Raw genomic sequence first — 20,728 nt, forward strand, 5'->3', positions numbered from 1 at the left:
GTTGTTTCTTGGTCACTTGTATTACTTTCATATTAGGACTTGTGTGTTTTGTGTGGTCTCTTTTTGTATTGTTAAGTATTTTTAGGTGTTTCATGTTATCTTTTTTTTTTATGTATGATTGAATAAACTGCTCCAGAAATATAACCAAATTGTTCACAATCAATTTATGCATGTTTACATAAGCATGAGAATTATTTAGTACTATATTACAGTGTATGTAGATTTAGTGGCTAACACAATAGTTCAAATCTTTTATATATAATAAGGACCATAAATAACTCTGCACAAAATCATCAGACAAAACAAAATTCCAACTTGACATATAACTTGCCAAGATAAAACTTTACCAATTATCAAATTAATAACTTAAAACATGATCGAAAAAAGTGTGGAAAACTGATTATTTGGGTGAATTTTTTAAGTCCAAGGATCATAACTCTTCAAACCAGCTGCTCCGCAGGGTGCAGCTTTATACGACCGCAGAAGTTGAACCCTGAATAGTTGGGGCAAGTATGGACACAACATTCAAGCTAATGATACAGCTCTGAATTTGGATTGCGATCAAATTTTTGACATAATATGAGTTTCTGACACAAAACAAATGTCAAGATCTTACAAATCTATTGCACAATATTGTTCAATTAAAGATTTCTTCTTTAAAAAAAATTAAGAATTTGAGAAATTTGAAGAAAAAAAAATGAAAACAACTACCACCCATCTTTTTTTGCAATTAGTCCAAAACCTGACATAATTTTATACATAATTTACAAGTAGTGTAAGAGAGGTAAAATTGAACATACCCAACATTGTATGTTAAATGTTTTAGAATTACCTCCCTTACCCTGCTTTTAAATTGTCTTAATTGTCCATTGACCAGAAATACCCAGTTTTTCCCCTTTTTTGTCCCCAATTCTGAAACATTTTGAGCCATAACCCCCCCCCCCCCCCCCCCCCCAAGTCAATACTAACCATCCCTTCATGGTATGGAAACTTGTGGTTTAATTTCAGAGAGATTCATACACTTAAACATAAGTTATTGTTTGAAAACTACAAAAAATATTATTTTGAGCCCCCTTTTTGGCCCCTAATTCCTAAACTATTGGGACAAAACAAACAAAAAAAAACCAATCCCAACCTTCCTTTAGTGGTATTGAACCTTCTTGTAAAAATTTATAGAGATCCATGCACTTAAACACAAGTTATTGTCTGTAAACCAGAAAAATGCTTCTTTTTGGCCCTTTATTTTTGGCCCCTTATTCCTACATATTCGGGAAAATTAACCCCAACTTGAATCCCAGCCTTCCCTGTGTTATATGGAAACTTGTGGTACAATGTCAGAGAGATCCATACAGTTACACACAAGTTATTGTCTTGAAACTAGAAAAATGCTTATTTTGGCCCCTTTTTGGTCCTTAATTCCTAGACTATTTGTCCAATAACCCCTTAAAATAAATCCCAACCTTCTACTTATGGTATTAAACATTCTAGTACAATTTCAGAACAATTGAAACTTTATGTCTTGAAACTAGATAAATGCTGTTTTTGGCCCCTTTGGGCCCCTAATTCCTAAACCTTTGGCACCATAACCAAAATCAATCCCAAGCTTCCTTTTGTGGTTAAAAACATTGTGTTAAAATTTTATTGATTTCTTTTTACTTATTCAAAAGTTATTATCTGGAATCAATCGGAGACGATGCCGATGTGATACCAATATATGACCAAATTTTTTTTTAATTTTTGCGGTCGTATAAAAATCATCAGTCCGGAACAAAATTAGAAATTCATTTACAACATGTCATGATGAAACAATACACCAAATATCTAATCCATATCTTCAAGCATGACGAAAAAAAAACTGATTTGCTAGACTAATGAATGGAGTGCAAACCTAAAGTCCCTGCAACTGCTTCTGTAGGGGATTAAAAACAAGATGTCGTACGACTGCCAATGAGATAACTCTCTACAAGAGACCAAATGACACTGAAATTAGCAGCTATAGGTCACCGTATAGAATATTCTTACCATCCATTTCAAGTAATTGCCTTGTTCTTAGGCATGTCACCCTGCCAGAACACATTATTCTTTCCCTGAGCTGACAAGCCTTGACTCTAACTCAATAATGACACTTGTGCAGCAGAGAATCAGCAAGTACAAATTTTTAATTCATTGGTTTAACCAGGGCTGGGTTCACACCCACATCCCACACTCAATGGGAGCACCCTACCACTAGACCACCACCCTATCACTAGACCACCACCCTACCACTAGACCACCACCCTATCACTAGACTACCTAGGTATAGAACATAAAACAAAAAGGCTAAAAGACACAAAATTGCAAAAAGTTATTGCAAGAATTCTTTCATGTGTAGAGATACTTTAATGTGTAGATAAATCCTTTAATGTCTAGAGGTCATTTAGTACGTAGATATATTCTTTAGTAAGTAGAGAGCATGTCACCTTCAACATTGGGCATCAGATGTATCATCATCAATGAAACCAGGTTTTCAGACACAATAATGTCTTGAGGACATGTGAGAATAAATATTTGATGAGATTCTATAATAGTAAACACTTTCATTGACAATATTTCAAAAAATATTCCAAACAACAAAAACATTTTATTTGAATAAAAGTGATAGCTTCCTGCTGTCTTGATTTACAGATTCTGGTTATCTAAAAAGAACAAATTTAATGATGGAATGTAAAATATAATATGTAAGTACTAGGTATACATAATTTCCATAAAGGAAACGCCTCGTATTTGGCACATAATAATGGAGGTTTTGAGAACCACTTCAAATTTTCTCATATTAGAATTTTCTCATGTGAAACTCATAAAAATTGAAAAATTTAAATAAATATAAAACAACCTTAACAAAGTCGTTATACCATAATTACATCTTTTAAAAACACTTTTATGATCATTCATTCATAATTCCTTCATGACAACACAGGCAACAGAAAATAACAATAAACATTAATAATAATATAGAATTTCATCTTATAACTATTTACATTTTTCCACCAAATATACTATTTTGTTTATTTAGTGCTCTTGAAAATATACTCAAAAATGATATACAGCAAACAAAATATACTTATTTGATCATGGTTTCTTGCTATGGTTACTCAGCCAATGTGAAATTTATTTTTTGTGATCAGCTATCATGAAGTCATGTAAGGGAAAGTTTAATATCATGTATGGTACTCTAAAATTTTAACTAAATTTAGGACCTTAAAGATGTATTTTTGTTTCAACTTGCAATACAAGAAGGGGCGAAAGATACCAGACGGACAGTCAAACTCATAGAATGTTTGTTGTTAACACAATTTAATTATGGAAAACAAATTTCTCTTTCAGCAGTCAAAAGAAACTGGCTTTTTATACGTTTGACGGGACGTATTATGGTATACAAATGTCTGTTGTCCGTCCGTCTGTCTGTCTGTCCATCCGTCTATCTGTCAGGCGTAAACATGTCGCACGGTAACTTGAGAACGACTTATCTAAATTTCATGAAACTTCATATAGTTGTTTTTTATGATGGTCAAATGATCTGTATACTTTTTGGTGAAAATAAAATTTAAACTTTTTGAGTTACGGCACTTTGTAACTAAAACAGGGGTGTGTTTTTTTTTGCATGTCGCACCGTATCTCAAAAACGATTCTTTTATTATTGCTTAAAACTTTACACACTTCTTAGTTATATTAATCTTAATATCTGTATACTTTTTGGTGATGATTCAAAATTTCATTTTTGAGTTATTGAGTATTTTGTAAAAAGGGGGGAGGGTTTTTTACATGTCGCACCGTATCTCAAAAACGATTTATGATTATTGCTTAAAACTTTACACACTTCTTTGTTATATTAATCTAAAGATCTGTATACTTTTTGGTGATGACTCAAAATTTTATTTTTGAGTTATTGAGTATTTTGTAAAAAAGGGGAGGGTTTTTTTTTACATGTCGCGCCGTATCTCAAAAAAATTTATGATTATTGCTTGAAACTGTACACACTTCTTTGTTATATTAATCTTAAGATCTGTATACTATTTGGTTTGATTCAAAATTTTGATTTAGTGATATTTGTAAAAAAAAAAACAGGGTGGGGGGTTTCACATGTCCCGCCGTGTCTCAAAAGCAATAAATGGTAATTGCTTAAAACTTTCTCAGAAACTATTCATGATTATTGCATAAAACTTCCACACAAGACGTCGGGCGTATCATGCGCTCATGGCGCAGCTGTTTATTAAGTATATTTTTATTGCATTGGCCAAGGGTCCCGGTTATTGGCACAGTAGTAGAGCCAGTTGGAATACAATGATATACTTAACATTTAGTAGATTTTCAAGTTTAAGTGGGTTACATCAAGGCTTGAAATATGGAAGGGCTTAAATAGAGTTCACAAAATTGTTTATATTTAACTTTAAACATTTGGCAAAATACAATTATTGGTTTGAATTATTTCCAGGACATCCACTACAGACACACTGCACATTGTCATAAACATGTTTTGATTTGATCAATAGGACAACAAAATGTAAAAATACTGTTAGACAACCGTAATGGTGGGTTTAACATGAGTTTAATGAGAATTATTTACGTCTTTTCTAGAAATAGATAATATCATGTAAAGTCCTGTATTTGGTCCAGAATATCTCCCACTATATTTTTATCTTCTACTTGACTAGATTCTTCATGTAGAATATTGTGTAGACATCTACAGAATTCTGATTCTCTATGTTTGTACTCTAAATAGTCAGAATTCTCTACAAACAGATTGGCTAATATCAGGTTATTTGTCCTTACCTACAAATAGAAAAACATATAAGTATTATCTTTCAAATATACATCAGTAGATTGAATTGTATTGCAGTTACAACTAAAATTTTACAATTTGCTGCCATTATCTAAGGGCTGTTACACCATGAAAAGCATTAAGTGGAAACAAAACACAAAAATGATCTGTTACCAACCTAAATAGTTTTATCATTAAAAAAGGTTCTATATCTAAAGGCATTATGGCAAAATCCAGACAAGTGTATGTTTGGGAATGAAGAAAGGATGAACATGTGTAACACCTTTTGAGCAATTAACAAACATAAGACCAATACATCTTGCATCAGTTCAATGGTCTTTTTGCTGTTTCAGTTTGACACAGTTATATTTTGCTTATAGAAGAGGGGGCGTGTCAACCCAAATTCTTGGAAAAATAAACACTGAATCCCTAATTCCTGACAAATTTTAATTATCTTTCTTAGACCCTGTAAAATTTAGTTTTTATTTCATCGGTCTGGATAAGTGTAAATCCCAATCAAAATTGACCCATAAATAAAAGTCCAATCCCTTTGTCCCCAAAAAGAAACATAACACCTGATATATATGGACTTTTAAATTCTCCTTCGTGAATTTAAAACATTTTTAATCTATCTACATGGCTAAATAAGAGGAAAGTAAAAATGTAGGCTAGGATTTACTGTGTGATACAACATTCAATTAAAAATCATAAAAACATTACAAACATCTCTAAACAAACATACAATTGTCCATTTTACACTAAATAATTAATATGTTGTACTTAGAAGTTACTGTGAGCACCTCAATACATACTATACAAATATCAGACTTATGTATGACCCCATCCATAATACCGCCTAAGAAATGCTCGTGCAGTACTAACCAAAGACTTATATTTAGACGGTCCAACGATTTACAGAAAAGAGCGACGATTTACAGAAAAGAACCGAAAAGAACCGAAAAGGACCAAAAAGAACAGAAAATGGACCGAAAAGAACCGAAAAGGAATACATATATATTTATTAAATAAAGTTAAAACCATGTATATATACATGGATTTTTTATAGTGTTAAAGTTTTGACTGCCAACAGTCCTTGTTAAGGTAAATATTTAGAAAATTGTTTATCTTTTTATAGGTAAAATACACTAATAAACCTGGAGCGCATAAGTCAATGTCAACACTATAGGACAGGCAAACAAGAGGACAGTTGAACTTTAAACCCAGTATATGTAACAATTCTCACTCATTAAATATTTCATGCTTAAATGTATGTGGCCTAAAAAATCGATTAATATTTAAAGAATTTACTGATTTGATTGAACTAAATGACATTTTTGTATGTATTGAGTCAAAACTAGATGATTTAGACCAGCTTAACTTGCCTAAGGGATATGATTATTTTACCAAAAATAGAAAAAAATTTGAACGAAAATCTGGAGGTATAACAGTTATTTTTAAAAAATGTTTAAAAAATTTTCTTACATTTATAAACACAGACTCTGAGTTTGTACTTTGGGTTAAAGTAGATATTCCAATGCAATTAACTAAAATTATGCTTGGTTGTATTTATGTACCTCCCGAAAATTCAAGGTACTCCTCCAAGGATGCCTTTGATGAAATTGAAACAGAATTAATTACGTTAAAAGATCAAAGCACTGCAACTGCACTACTTGGCGATTTTAATGCCAGAACAGGGTCTCTTTGTGATTATATTATACCAGACGATGAACTTTCAAAAATTTTGAATTATGATGGAATAGATGAGATAGATAGATGTTTATATGACTATTACAATTTATGTTTATATAATGTATCCTTACAAAGATCGTCTGAGGACAAAGGTCGCATCAATGTATATGGTAACAAACTTTTGCAATTATGTAAAAACAATTGTTTATATATTGTCAATGGCAGAATTGGTAACGACAAAAATATGGGCAAAGTAACTAGCAAAGAAACTAGTCTAGTTGATTACTTAATAGTATCAGGAGATTTGTTCCCCTATATTACGGAATTTGAAGTTATTGATTTTGATTCGTTATTTACTGATATTCATTGTAGATTGCAATTCAATCTTTCAGCGATGTTACCTGATGATTTGCTTGATAAAAACAATTCACCGAATGTGCCTAGTAAGCATATTCGTTGGATTGGTGACAAAAGAGATCAATTTGTTGACAGCGTTGAAAGTAAATTGACCATTGATAACTTGTCGAACCAGTTAGACACGCTTGATATAACTAATGAAAATTTTCAAACTGACCTTAACGAATTAGTCGAAAGTTTAAATAAAGTGTTTCTTGATTCAGCCATCGAAAATTTCGGAAATAAACCCGCCAAAATTAATCGAAATTCAAAACAACACCAACCGTGGTTTAATGCGCAATGTCGTTTAAAACGAGATAATTTTCATCAAGCAAAGAAAACACATAATTTATTTAAAACAGAGGAAAGTAGATACGATTTGAAAAAAGCTAGTAAGGCATATAAAACAGTAATGAACAAAAGTTACGAGGAGTTTCAATTTAAAGCTGAAAACGAGCTGCGTAGTATGGATCAACATGATCCAAAAAAATTATGGAATGTTTTGAATAATTTTGAAAGACCACAGGATAAAAACACACCAATCGATCTTGATGAACTTCACGCTTATTTTAAAAATTTGAACACAGACGGAGAACGAGATGATGTAGATTTTGAAATACCAGATTGCAATGACGAACGTGTAAATGCAATCTTAAATGGTAAAATTACAGAAAATGAAATTTTTAAAGCCGTTAAAGATTTAAAAAACGGAAAAGCGCCAGGTTACGATATGGTCATCAATGAATATGTGAAATCTACCATTCAATTTATGATGCCCCTTTATCTTAAGTTATTTAATAAAATATTAGACTCTGGAGCCATTCCTGAAGCTTGGACATTAGGTATTATTTTGCCATTTTTCAAAAATAAGGGGGACCCCCTTAATCCTGACTCATACAGAGGAATTACTCTAGTATCTTCTCTGGGAAAATTATTTACTGCCATACTGAATGGGAGACTTTCAAAATATGCAGACTTATTTGAAATAATTCCAAAAGCACAAGCTGGCTTCAGGAAAGGCTATTCAACTCTGGATAACATATTTTGTTTATATGTGCTGATAGAATTATATTTATCATTTGGTAAAAAACTTTATTGTACGTTTATCGACTTTAAGAAAGCGTTTGATACTGTTTGGAGATTGGGGTTATGGCAAAAGTTGGTAAAAAATCAAGTTACCGGAAAAATTTTAAGAGTGATTTTTAATATGTATGATAACATTAAATCTTGTGTCAAAAACACTGTGCTTAAACGGCTGTGGGTAACTTAAGTTACCCACAGCCCAAGATGGCGGACTCTAAACTCGTTGATATTTAATTCATACAAAATGTACCTTTTGCGACGTTTTTCATGCAGAATGTAAATATTTATAGGATTATTGAATAAAGAAATGACTAACAATTACCATAAATTTGTTAATATAGAGTTCACTAAAGCGCAAGGTCAACTTTAAAAAATGCATAAGATGTCCGTAACTTTTTGATCGAAACTAAGCAGACTGTCCGTAACTTTATTTTTAGATGTGGGTAACTTTTGATTTAAAATTTTAAGAATTATAATTTCAACAATTAGAAGACAATTAACATCATATTTGTAACTTTCGCGGCCGTTTATACTACTCATTCACCACCAAATGTTACACCACAGAAGTTTTATGTGGGGTTTGTGGTACTCCATCCTGGTTATGGTTTGAACTTTTATTTACTGATGTGCGTCTTATCGACGTTTTTCGCTTGTCAGACCAAGGCTTTTCCATACTCTTTAATGTTTTGAGTTTAATTATATGTTTGCGGTTTACCTTCACCTCTGTTTCTTTCTATGTGTATTTTGATGAATACTCTTTGAAGCGGCTCGGTATTTATACATCCCACCAGTTAGTTATAGTGTTATAATTTTTTGAATATGTTTCCTAGTATGTTTTTTTTTCTCTCTTTGTATGTTATCAGGGGTTGTTAGACTATTAAATTACCCTGTTGTCCTACGTAGTTATTTATATTTTTATATACTATGTCGAATTGTTACACTATGTTGACTGCTCTTTTCCTTTTATTGTCACTGACTTTTACCTATTGTGTCTTTTAGTTTTATTCAGTTTAATGAGATTTAATGCAACTTGCATACAAATGAAATATGCAGCTAGCTGTAAAACTAGGTTTATTAATTTATACAAAATGTCCTTTTTTAAAGTTTTCCCATTTACTGTATTAAATATTGGCTAGGGTGCCGCAATATCACCGTGCGCAACGTCCCCGTGTGTCCAGATTGACACCCCTTTTATTTTACTGTCAATGCTGATGGGATTTGTTTTTGTGGGGATGAGAGAAAGGTGTTTTTGGCTTTTTCCAAAAGACGGGAAAAGTTTGTGCACTTAAGTCTCGTATAGTCTATCCACTGCATGCCTGGGAAATTTGGGTTCCCCTCCAAAATCCCGGATTCACGTACGCTACCCTTGTCGTTGCTGGCAGAAAATCAGTAAGTGTACTGTATACATGCTACATGTATGTGTAAAAAATACTTGTGTAGTCTACTTGTTCAAAAATAAAAACGAACAATGATGTTTCAACAGTTTATCTGCTATGATCGGAAACAACCCTCCGAACTAGGCGATTCGGGTACCTCGACGTTATACAAAATGAGACCCGAGTTTTGCGGATTTATCGTGATTTTTTTCATATTTTTTCCAATTTTGTCTTCCATCGATACAATGAATTATATCATACTAGACATCTACTTCGTTTTGTGAATATGTATTCGATTCAATCTCTATCATCAGTTTAAACATTACATCCGCGTATGTCGATTCTTTGAAAGTTACGGACATCTCTATTGGTATGATGAAAAAAGTTACGGACAAGTTGTTTTGAAGTTACGGACAGCCTAAGTGTTTTTTAAAATCGTGCTGTGATCGTTTATTTTGTAGAATTTAATCACCTTTCCAGTTTAGGAGTTTCCCTAAACGATTAATACAACTTTTAAATTCAGTTGTTTAATTGATGCATTCGTGGTATTGTTATTCTATAGAAGAAAAGTATCTAACCGACGCAAGGCGGCTCCATCTTGGGCTGTGGGTAACTTAAGTTACCCACAGCCGTTTAAGCACAGTGAAAAAGGGAAATGATATTTCTGGCTTCTTTTCTAGTGATCTCGGGGTACGCCAAGGAGAAAATTTATCACCTTTTTTGTTTTCTATTTTTCTTTCGGATCTAGAAGAATTTTTGTGTGAAAATAACATAAATGGACTTGAAACAGTATCAACGCATTGTCAAGAACATATTGGACTATATTTACAAATTTTTATCTTATTTTATGCAGATGACACTATCATACTTGCTGAAACAGCAAGTGATATGCAAAATACATTAGATATGTTTGAATTATATTGTACTCAATGGAAACTTTCTGTGAACACAGATAAGACAAAGATTATGATATTTTCAAAAAGAAAAAGCAAAAGAAACCACTTACATGATTTTAAATTATATGGTTCTGATATTGAAATAGTAGATTTTTATCCTTATCTAGGCTTGCTGTTTAATTGTAACGGTAGATTTACAAATGCCAGAAAAAAATTGATAGAACAAGCAGAAAAGGCACTCTATGCTCTCTACAGAAAAATAAGGAATTTAAATATTCCTATTGATTTGCAACTAAAATTGTTTGATTCTTTGGTTGAACCCATACTGATTTACTCTTGTGAAATATGGGGTTTCGAAAACATAGATGCTTTAGAAAGAGTTCATTTAAAATTTTTGAAAAGAATTCTTTCATTAAGAAGCAGTACTCCTAATTATATGGTGTACGGTGAAACTGGCATGTATCCCTTGGAAATTAAAGTACGATTACGAATTTTATCATTCTGGTCAAAATTATTGTTAAACAGCACGAAATTATCAGGATTATTATACCAATTTTTGTATAAGATGCATAATTCTGGAAATATTGTTTCTAAGTGGATTAATTGTATTAGATCTACATTAGACAACACAGGTTTAAGCTATGTATGGAACAATCAATGTATTTTAAGAAATGTTGACATCAAAATATATGTTAAGCAAATTTTACAAGATCAGTTTATTCAAAAGTGGTTTAGTGATGCTGAAAACTCTTCTAGAGGTGGATATTATTTACTGTTTAAACACGCTTTTTGTTTAGAAAATTATTTGGTAAGATTAAAAAAAGAAAATAGAATATATATTACCAAACTTAGATGCTCAAATATCAAAATTCCACTAGAAACTGGTCGATGGCATAATATTCCAAAAGAGGAAAGACTATGTACTTTGTGTAAAAATAATTGTATTGGAAATCAGTTTCATTACTTATTTGTATGTCAAAATGACGAGGTTAAAAAATTAAGACGTGCATATATTCCAAATTACTATATTGTTAACCCCTCAGAATATAAAATGAAAGGTTTGATGTCTTTATGTAATGTAAAAGTCTTAAATAACTTGTCTATTTTTATCAAAAAACTTATGAAATATCTATAATTCTAATATATTATCACTTACATGTAATCGACTGGCGATCTCAGATGATTATTATAGCTTTGAATAATTATCACGTGTTATGTATGTGTATACTTGTGTACAGAGAATTAGGTATAATGAACTATGTATGTATATTTCTTTCTATCTTGTTCACCATTGTAAATTATTACTTGTATTACTTGTCTGCCTCTTGTTACAGTGTAAACTGTCTAGAGTGTTAATAAAAGTTGAAAGTTGAGTATTATTGAATTATTAGAGTATATTGCTATTATTTTGTTGCGTGTTTCCTGTAGTATTTTTTCATTACTCATATTACATATCTATTGTCTGTGTATTGCATATATATATATATATATTGTTTGTATGGCTATATGCCCTCCTAGGGGCCCTTATTTGGTGAATAAAAAAAAATCTTTTCTATTTTTCTATTCTATAAAATAGGCATCCAACCCTACCTGTAATTTTTCACATACATGTGAGTTAAAATTAGTCCTCTCACAGTATAAGGTTTTCAATGATTTGCAATTTGCTTATTTCCTTCGATTACAAAAAAAATCGATATCCTTTTCGGTTCTTTTCGGTTCTTTTTGGTCCTTTTCGGTTCTTTTCTGTAAATCGTCGCTCTTTTCTGTAAGTCGTCGAACCCATATTTAGATACTAATCAAACTGGATCTAAAACTTTTTTCTACAAACTAGTTCTACAAACTTGTTCCACAGTTACTAAAGATAGAAATAAATCAGGGAAAATCCAAATATAACAGAATAGAAATATATACCTCATCACCAGGTTGTAAGTCTGTCAACATTCTAATAATCATATCTACTAGTACTTTAGCATCATTAGTATACAGTAGACTTGCTGTAGATTTATCTCTGTATAGATCTGTCACAAACTTCATCACAGAATTCTGCTGACATGTCTGAAACTCAAACATCTTCACTGGATCATCTGGAATTCAATACAAAACAGTAAATGGATTTGTATCATTTCAAAATATGCCCTGTTTTGAAATACAAATATGAATACAAGATGTTTTGGGTATGTATCAATAAGACAGCAATGCAACAAAACAAAAAGACAACATGTGGTTGTCAACAGTTGCAAGTGTCAATACAATTAAATTTAGATTTCAGAACCATGTGACTCAGTTATGAGTGCTACTGGCAATGTAAGTTTTAATGTTGACATCCAAACATTTGAGCATCTATCAGAATATTACAGAAGTATGAAAACGAAAATTATCAATTTTGCTCTGAGTGCAATCCCTTGATTTCCTCAGTGTGCTATCCCTTATCTACAAATTCTAAAAAGAGTCTCCTTTTGCATAACCAATCCTATTAGTGAGATCGGTTAATACCAGTTTTTTATAAGTTGTGTCACATGGACATCCAAGATGTATATGAAGTTAACAGATCTGCTACCCAGTTATACATAAGAAGTATGAATTTATAAATCATCTGAAATTACCATAATGTTATTTTTTGTAAGCAATACATTCAATATTTCATTTATAAATTCACTGAATTTAGTAACATGAATTTATACCCAGTGCCCATAACTTTTTAGTTCATTCCAAAGAAGATTAGAACTAGGGAATCTATTTATTTTAATTGAATAACATATGAATTACCTCCCCTGTTAAAAAGAAGCAGTAATTTTTCTGTAAAAGTTTTAACTGTGCCTTTATCAGCCAAAACTTCCATGACAGGGTTTGTGGTATGTTCAGTGTAGTGAAGATTTAATGCTAGAAGAACAACAATCAGCTGATCTGAAGCTTCATCTTCAAACTGTTGGCTTGGTGGTTTCTCTATCAACTCAAATATAAAACCAATAAACCTTTTGGTAATGTGATCTAAAAAATAAATTATTTTTCTTTTATTTACAAGCAAAGAAAATCATCAGTTACAAATTTTAACAAACATAAAAAATATAAAATAACATTTAATAAAAATATTTTTGTGATCCAGGAAAAGACATATATACAAAACAAAGCATATTAAATTGAAACAAAGCTTTTTCAATGAATCAGAATAACATGATTAAAGAGAGCCTGATCAAATCAAAATGTCTATGTTAAACCTTCTATTCACGAATAGTTGATGTATTACTTATAAAATCTAAGAAGATGACCTAACTACAAAGATAAAGCATAGCTGAGGATTATAAACAAGAGTCTCTCAAGAGCCTGAATCGCTCACCTTAATTTTTTTGGTTAAATCTCTCATCAATGATTATTTTGGCTTTTCAATTTATTTAAATGTTCTTTGAATCGTCCTATTTTCTTCAAAAGCAAAAAAAAAAATCATTTTCTCCTATGTTCTATTTTAGCTATAGGAGCTATGTTTCTGACATACAAGGAAATGAAATATAAAATTTATACTAAATACTCTGAAACTCATTTAGCCTAAGTTTGGCTGAAATTGATACAGCAGTTTCAAAGGAGAAGATTTTTTAAAGTAAGTCAACATGATGAACAAATTGTGAAAAAAAGTCTTTAAAGGGCCATTACTCCTTAAGGGGTCAATTGACAATTTTGGTCAAATTGACTTATTTGTAGATCTTACTTTGCTTAACATTTTTGCTATTAACAGTTTATCTGTATCTATAATAATATTCAAGATAATAACCAAAAACTGCAAAATTTCTTTAAAATCATCAATTCAGGGGCATTATACCTGAAAAACCGGTTACCCAATTCGGCTGAAAATTTCAGGACAGGTAGACCATGACCTAATAAATACTCTAACTTTCTTGTCTTATTTGCTCTAAATGCTGGAGTTTTTGAGATATAAGCCAAAAACTGCATTTTACCCTGTGTTCTATTTTTAGCCATGACGGCCATGTTTTTTGATGAAATAAAAAATAAAGCACAAACTTTATTTTATACACCCTACTGATCATTCAGTTGAAGTTTGGTTGAATTTGGTTAAGTAGTTTTAGAGGAGAAGATTTTTTAAAGTTAGCAAATATGATGAACAAATTGTGAAAAATTGTCATTAAAGGACAATAACCCCTTAAGGGGTCAATTGACAATTTTGGTCATATTAACTTATTTGTAGATCTTACTTTGCTGATCATTTTTGCTGTTTACAGTTTATCTTTATCTATAATAATATTCAAGATAATGACCAAAAACTGCAAAATTTCCTTAAAATTACCAATTAAGTGGCAGCAACCCAACAATGGTTTGTTTGATTCATCTGAAAATTTCAGGGCTGATAGATGTTGACATAATGAACATTTTTACCCCATGTCAGATTTGCTCTAAATGCTTTCGTTTTTGAGATATAAGCCAAAAACTGCATTTGACCCCTATGTTCTATTTTAAGTAACAGCGGCCATGTTTTTTGACGGATCAAAAATCGAAGCACACACGTTGTGCAGGATAATCTAAGGAACAATCATGCTAAGTTTCATCCAAATCCATTCAGTAGTTTCAGAGGAGAAGATTTTTTAAAGTTAGCAAATGTGATGAACAAATTGTGAAAAATTGTCATTAAAGGACAATAACCCCTTAAGGGGTCAATTGACAATTTTGGTCATATTAACTTATTTGTAGATCTTACTTTGCTGATCATTTTTGCTGTTTACAGTTTATCTTTATCTATAATAATATTCAAGATAATGACCAAAAACTGCAAAATTTCCTTAAAATTACCAATTAAGTGGCAGCAACCCAACAATGGTTTGTTTGATTCATCTGAAAATTTCAGGGCTGATAGATCTTGACCTAATGAACATTTTTACCCCCATGTCAGATTTGCTCTAAATGCTTTCGTTTTTGAGATATAAGCCAAAAACTGCATTTGACCCCTATGTTCTATTTTAAGTAACAGCGGCCATGTTTTTTGACGGATCAAAAATCGAAGCACACACTTTGTGCAGGATAATCTAAGGAACAATCATGCTAAGTTTCATCCAAATCCATTCAGTAGTTTCAGAGGAGAAGATTTTTTAAAGTTAGCAAATGTGATGAACAAATTGTGAAAAATTGTCATTAAAGGACAATAACCCCTTAAGGGGTCAATTGACAATTTTGGTCATATTAACTTATTTGTAGATCTTACTTTGCTGATCATTTTTGCTGTTTACAGTTTATCTTTATCTATAATAATATTCAAGATAATGACTAAAAACTGCAAAATTTCCTTAAAATTACCAATTAAGTGGCAGCAACCCAACAATGGTTTGTTTGATTCATCTGAAAATTTCAGGGCTGATAGATCTTGACCTAATGAACATTTTTACCCCATGTCAGATTTGCTCTAAATGCTTTCGTTTTTGAGATATAAGCCAAAAACTGCATTTGACCCCTATGTTCTATTTTAAGTAACGGCGGCCATGTTTTTTGACGGATCAAAAATCGAAGCACACACTTTGTGCAGGATAATCTAAGGAACAATCATGCTAAGTTTCATTCAAATCCATTCAGTAGTTTCAGAGGAGAAGATGTTTGAAAAATTGTTAACGACGACGACGACGACGACGACGACGACGACGGACGCCAAGTGATGAGAAAAGCTCACATGGCCTTTTAGGCCAGGTGAGCTAAAAATGGATTGGCGTTCGCAGGATGATCACATGATAATGAAATGTGAATATGAACCCTGCTTTGTACTAGACACACTGAGCCAGTTTTTGTCTCGCTTGACACAAGACAAAAAGCGAGACATACGTATGCCGTTTCGAGCGTCTGAGGTGACAACAACGGCGGCGTCAACAATGTTGTAGTTTGTGATTAGGTCTAGTTTATGGTGAACCACTAGTGGTAAGTCAAAGATTTTTAGTATGCAGTTGAATTAGTATTGGCACATCTCATTACCATGGGGATTATTTGGCCCTGCCCCCTCAGTCATGGTTAATTGACTTTGAAACTTTTGCTTAGTTTTTATGTATAAGTTTGTAATTAGGTCAGTTTATGGGGTACCACTAGTGGGAAGTCAATGATATTTTGTATGCAGTTGTATTAGCATTTGCACATCTCATTACCGTAGAGATTATTTGACCCCACCCCCTCAGTTATGGTTGATTGACTTTGAAATTTTGCTTCAGTTTACATGTATAATTTTGCGTATAGGTTTGTTTAAAAGGAACTGCTTATGAGAAGTCAATGGTATTTGGTATGTGTTGTATTTGCACATCTCATTTCCATGGAGAATGTTAAACCATGTACCTTCAGTTATTTATTGACTTTGAATATTCACAAATCTTACATGTTTTAAAAAGTGTTGCTATTTTAATTTCAACATTTGCATTATCGAAATTACCAAAAAGCGAGACATATCTCTGTGATAACAGTTTATTTAACATTCTAGTTTATACAGGTAAAAGACTTCAGGAAGTTATGCGATGGTACCTAATTCTGAGCTGAATTGTGTTTATCTTGAGGGTTATTTACTTTGTTAGACTTTTGATAGAAAATAACGTCTTTATGATTCTAAAATGTGTAGATATGTAACAATAGTATTATGTTATATTACAAAAGTGTGTGCAAAAGTACAGGAAGCGATTACAAAATATGGCATTTGAGAGTTGTTTGGTCCATATTCACAACAGTCTTTCTTGCTGTGAGGGGGATAATCAGTATATATCATTTTTCCAGTGTTCAAGCTAATTTTCAACACTTCTGGCAAATTTAATATGTTCTTCACACTTCCACAATTAAATAAGGCCACTGTCATTTTTATAACTTTATAATCATATCTTACACTAACCAGACAAACTAGTAGGCAATGGCTCTCCTGTTGACAGGATCATAGACAACACAATAGCTACATAACATAGTAATGGTAGATCTGAAACAGAAAAATACATAATCATCATCATGTCTCATTAGAGTTACATATATATATATATATAAACGAGTCTAAATTGAAAACTACATTCAAACCTATGATTGTGTTGGATAAAAACCGCAATTTTTATACGTGTGCATGCAAAACAAATTTCGTTGAAGAAGGGTCTAAAAACAGCACAAACAACATTTTCCAAAAGACCAAAAAAGTGAAAAAGTATATTTAAACAAAACGCATTTGACTAACAGGTCGAACAACTGATGTTCTTTAACCCTGCTGAATGCCATTGGCGATTGCCAAATAAAATTGATCACAAGATGTAACAAAATGGATCTTAATATAAATTTAATGTTAAACAGAAAAATATTGAACTTGTGGCCACGATGTTATGTCACAAACATACCGTGTCAATATTTTTTTTAGTACACCAGATCCGGATTTCGACAATAAATGTCTCTTCAGTGATGTTAGGGATCGAAACAGTATTTGGAAGGCCACATAAAAAGTACCCTCACTTTCAGAAAAAGTACCCTCATTTTTAGATAGACAATTGAATTTTAAGAGTCAATATAGGATGAACGGATCATATAAACCGGAGGGAAAATATGATACAAGCCCAAACGAAAAAATATAAACGAGTCTAAATTGAAAACTACGTTCAAACCTATGATTGTGTTGGATAAAAACTGCAATTTTTATACGTGTGCATGTAAAACAAGTTTCGTTGTAGAAGGGTCTAAAAACAGCACAAAAAACATTTTCCAAAACACCAAAAAAGAGAAAAAGTATATTTAAACTTAATGAGAATATATGTGTATATATATGCATTGAATAAACAGGAATTTTACATGGACTAACAAGTACCTCATCTCAACCAAGTAGGTTTGGCTGTAGTTGTTCTACTGTTGACATTCACATAGATTTACATGAAATTCCTTTAAAAAGTATATAACCATTATGCATATCAGAAAAATTAATCCAGTTTGCAAGTAACAAAACAATAATGATAGAAGGTATCTTAACTTCATTTTGTACCAAGGGAGAGCATCTGGGGGTGAAAAAATCAAACAATAAGTCATAAAATCACAAAAGTGTCTACTTACTATCATATTTATTCTGTATTTCACTGACCAGTTCTAAAGGTAGTATAGAATACAACAGATTAGACACAATAGAGGCCTCCAAACTACACATGGCACCAAAACATTTCAGCAAAGTCATTCTTAGACTGACCCGTGTTTCCTGAAAGTTTTAATTACAGAAAAAGAATTTGTAAATTATGATGTTTATAGTGTTCACAAATGAAGAAAGGACCCATATAAAATTTAGTAGCAATAAACTCATTCCTACAGGCTATCAATTACTGTTAGTATTGAAGATCTTTGAAAGTTGTCTTCATCTGTACTTACATCAATTTAAAACATAACTTTATATATATTGCTATCCAGGTTTTTACACTTAAGGTCCTTAATCCTGTCAATATTTTGATTGACATTGCACAAGGTCGTGCTTTTCTCGTGGTGTTTAGGGTGTCTTCACAATATCAGATGTAGTTTTGGTGTACTGATTATCAATTCAATACATGATTGATTTATTAGTTGAAATTAAGATTTGAAGTTGCTTTCAATAACTTTGAGTACTCTTAAATCGGTGTTTTGTGTCTATAATCTTTTAATTAGTTGTTTTTTTGCTTAGTATCAATCTGATTAGTCAAGCCCTTTCCAACTAATTTTTACAGTTTGTTCTTTTGTTGTGTTGTTACACCACTGTCCAAAAGAAATGGTAGGGTTGAGTGCTTAGAAACTTGTATAATCTTCCTATATCTTTATGTGCTTGTCCCATGCCAGGAGCCTAAAATCAAGTGGTTGTCTTCTATTGTTGTCTTAGGGACGACATCAAAAGATCAATGTAAGATAAAAAACTTAATTCAAATAGTTTGGGGGTGGGGGTTGAACTGCTGCAAGATGTTGTTATCAGACATAGATTTTTTCATATACCCATATTGGTCAATCAATTTTTCCCAAATTAAGTTAAGAGGGGAGGGATGTCAGTGAAAAAACTATGTGAATTAAGTTTTTTATCCTTCATTGAACTTTTGATGTCATCCCTTAAATAATTGGTTTTTTTTTTAACATGTTTATTGCTGTATACATCAGGCCATGAGTGTTCTCTTTTGAATTGTATGACATTGTCTCAGCTAGCTTCTTTTAGAGCTTACAGTATAGTATGCGATTAACTTTTTGTGAAGGTTTAATGATTACCTCTAATTGTTCACATATTTCTTCTTTGGAGAGTAATGGCATTGGCAATCATCCCACTTCTTGTTATTTCTTTAGTAACAATTTAATTTTCATTGTTTGATTCACTCTGAACTGTTTAAAAGTTTTTAAGTTTTTATACAAACCATTTGGTAGTACTCCACTAGGTTATGCAAAGCTTCATATCTATTTTTAGCAATAACCTTTCTACAGACAGAGGACTTAGCATTCTCCTGCAAAAAAAAGATAAATCAATCAGAACTTTCTTTTTAATTTGCAACCAATATATATATATATTTTCAATTTGAACTCGTGTATATAATATGGTAGTATTTAGCTTCTACACAAATGTTTGGTTACCTCTGTAAATGTGCAGCTTTACCTGTAACACTGATATTATTGGGCTAGGGGCAACTAATTTTAATATGTGAATTCCTTTCTGTACTTTTGTTTTTACTTCATCTTGTCGATTCTGATTACATGATTCTGATTACATGTATTTTGGCATTGCACAATTTCATACATTTCTCAAACTTTTTATGATATCTTTTCTAAACCTGTTGGATGTGTACTGATTGATACTTTAGTTTGGGAGAACATGATTTATCTATTTGTTGTACTTAGCTTTGAAGTTTGAAATAGCTTTCAGTTTCTGTGTGTACGCCTCTTTCAGTGTTTGTGTCTATTTAATTAGTATTTTTTTCATGTTATTAGTTTTTGTGCTTCGTTCTGATATCTTGATTTAAGCCCATTGCAACTGATCTTTACAGTTTGTTATTATTTTGTACAGTAATATCACTGTATCAGGTAAGGGGAGTGTTACAAAACTCACAAACAGTTTTAACCCCAACACTATTCTTTTTGTGCCTGTTCTAATACAGAAGCCTGAACTAAATTATAGCAAGGTAAATTAAATCATTAAAAAAAATTATGCATGTACAACTTTGTATATTTACCAGTATAGACAATAACTCATCTAGATATCCAGAAATAGTTTGCTGATCTGCAAACAAACTCCAGCTTCTTTGTTGTGCATCGTCTTTACATTCTGTCAGCTTAGTTAATAAATCCTGTAATGTTTTACCATCATAGGAAGATTCTTCATTCTTAGATTCACCCTGAAATACATTTAAATCCTGTAATGTTTTACCATCATACAAAGATTCTTCATTCTTAGATTCACCCTGAAATACATTTAAATCCTGTAATGTTTTACCATCATACAAAGATTCTTCATTCTTAGTTTAACCCTGAAATACATTTAAATCCTGTAATGTTTTACCATCATAGGAAGATTCTTC

General features: G+C 31.8%; 1 protein-coding gene across 1 annotated transcript in view; it reads right to left on the reverse strand.

The window, feature by feature from the left end:
- Positions 1-2,600: 2,600 nt before the first annotated feature.
- The window catches only part of LOC139493633 (NCK-interacting protein with SH3 domain-like), a 36,494-nt gene continuing 18,366 nt past the window's right edge, over positions 2,601-20,728 (reverse strand). Inside the window, exons 5-11 of the mRNA XM_071282037.1 lie at positions 20,384-20,545; positions 19,574-19,660; positions 18,273-18,411; positions 17,089-17,169; positions 13,005-13,226; positions 12,150-12,322; positions 2,601-4,809 (exon numbers count right to left, since the gene is read on the reverse strand). Of these exons, the coding sequence (XP_071138138.1) occupies positions 4,627-4,809; positions 12,150-12,322; positions 13,005-13,226; positions 17,089-17,169; positions 18,273-18,411; positions 19,574-19,660; positions 20,384-20,545 (1,047 nt within the window). The 3' untranslated portion in view covers positions 2,601-4,626. The remainder of the gene's footprint in view (positions 4,810-12,149; positions 12,323-13,004; positions 13,227-17,088; positions 17,170-18,272; positions 18,412-19,573; positions 19,661-20,383; positions 20,546-20,728) is intronic.

The sequence above is a fragment of the Mytilus edulis genome, chromosome 1, assembly GCF_963676685.1.
Source record: "Mytilus edulis chromosome 1, xbMytEdul2.2, whole genome shotgun sequence".
Taxonomy (NCBI): Eukaryota; Metazoa; Mollusca; class Bivalvia; order Mytilida; family Mytilidae; genus Mytilus; species Mytilus edulis.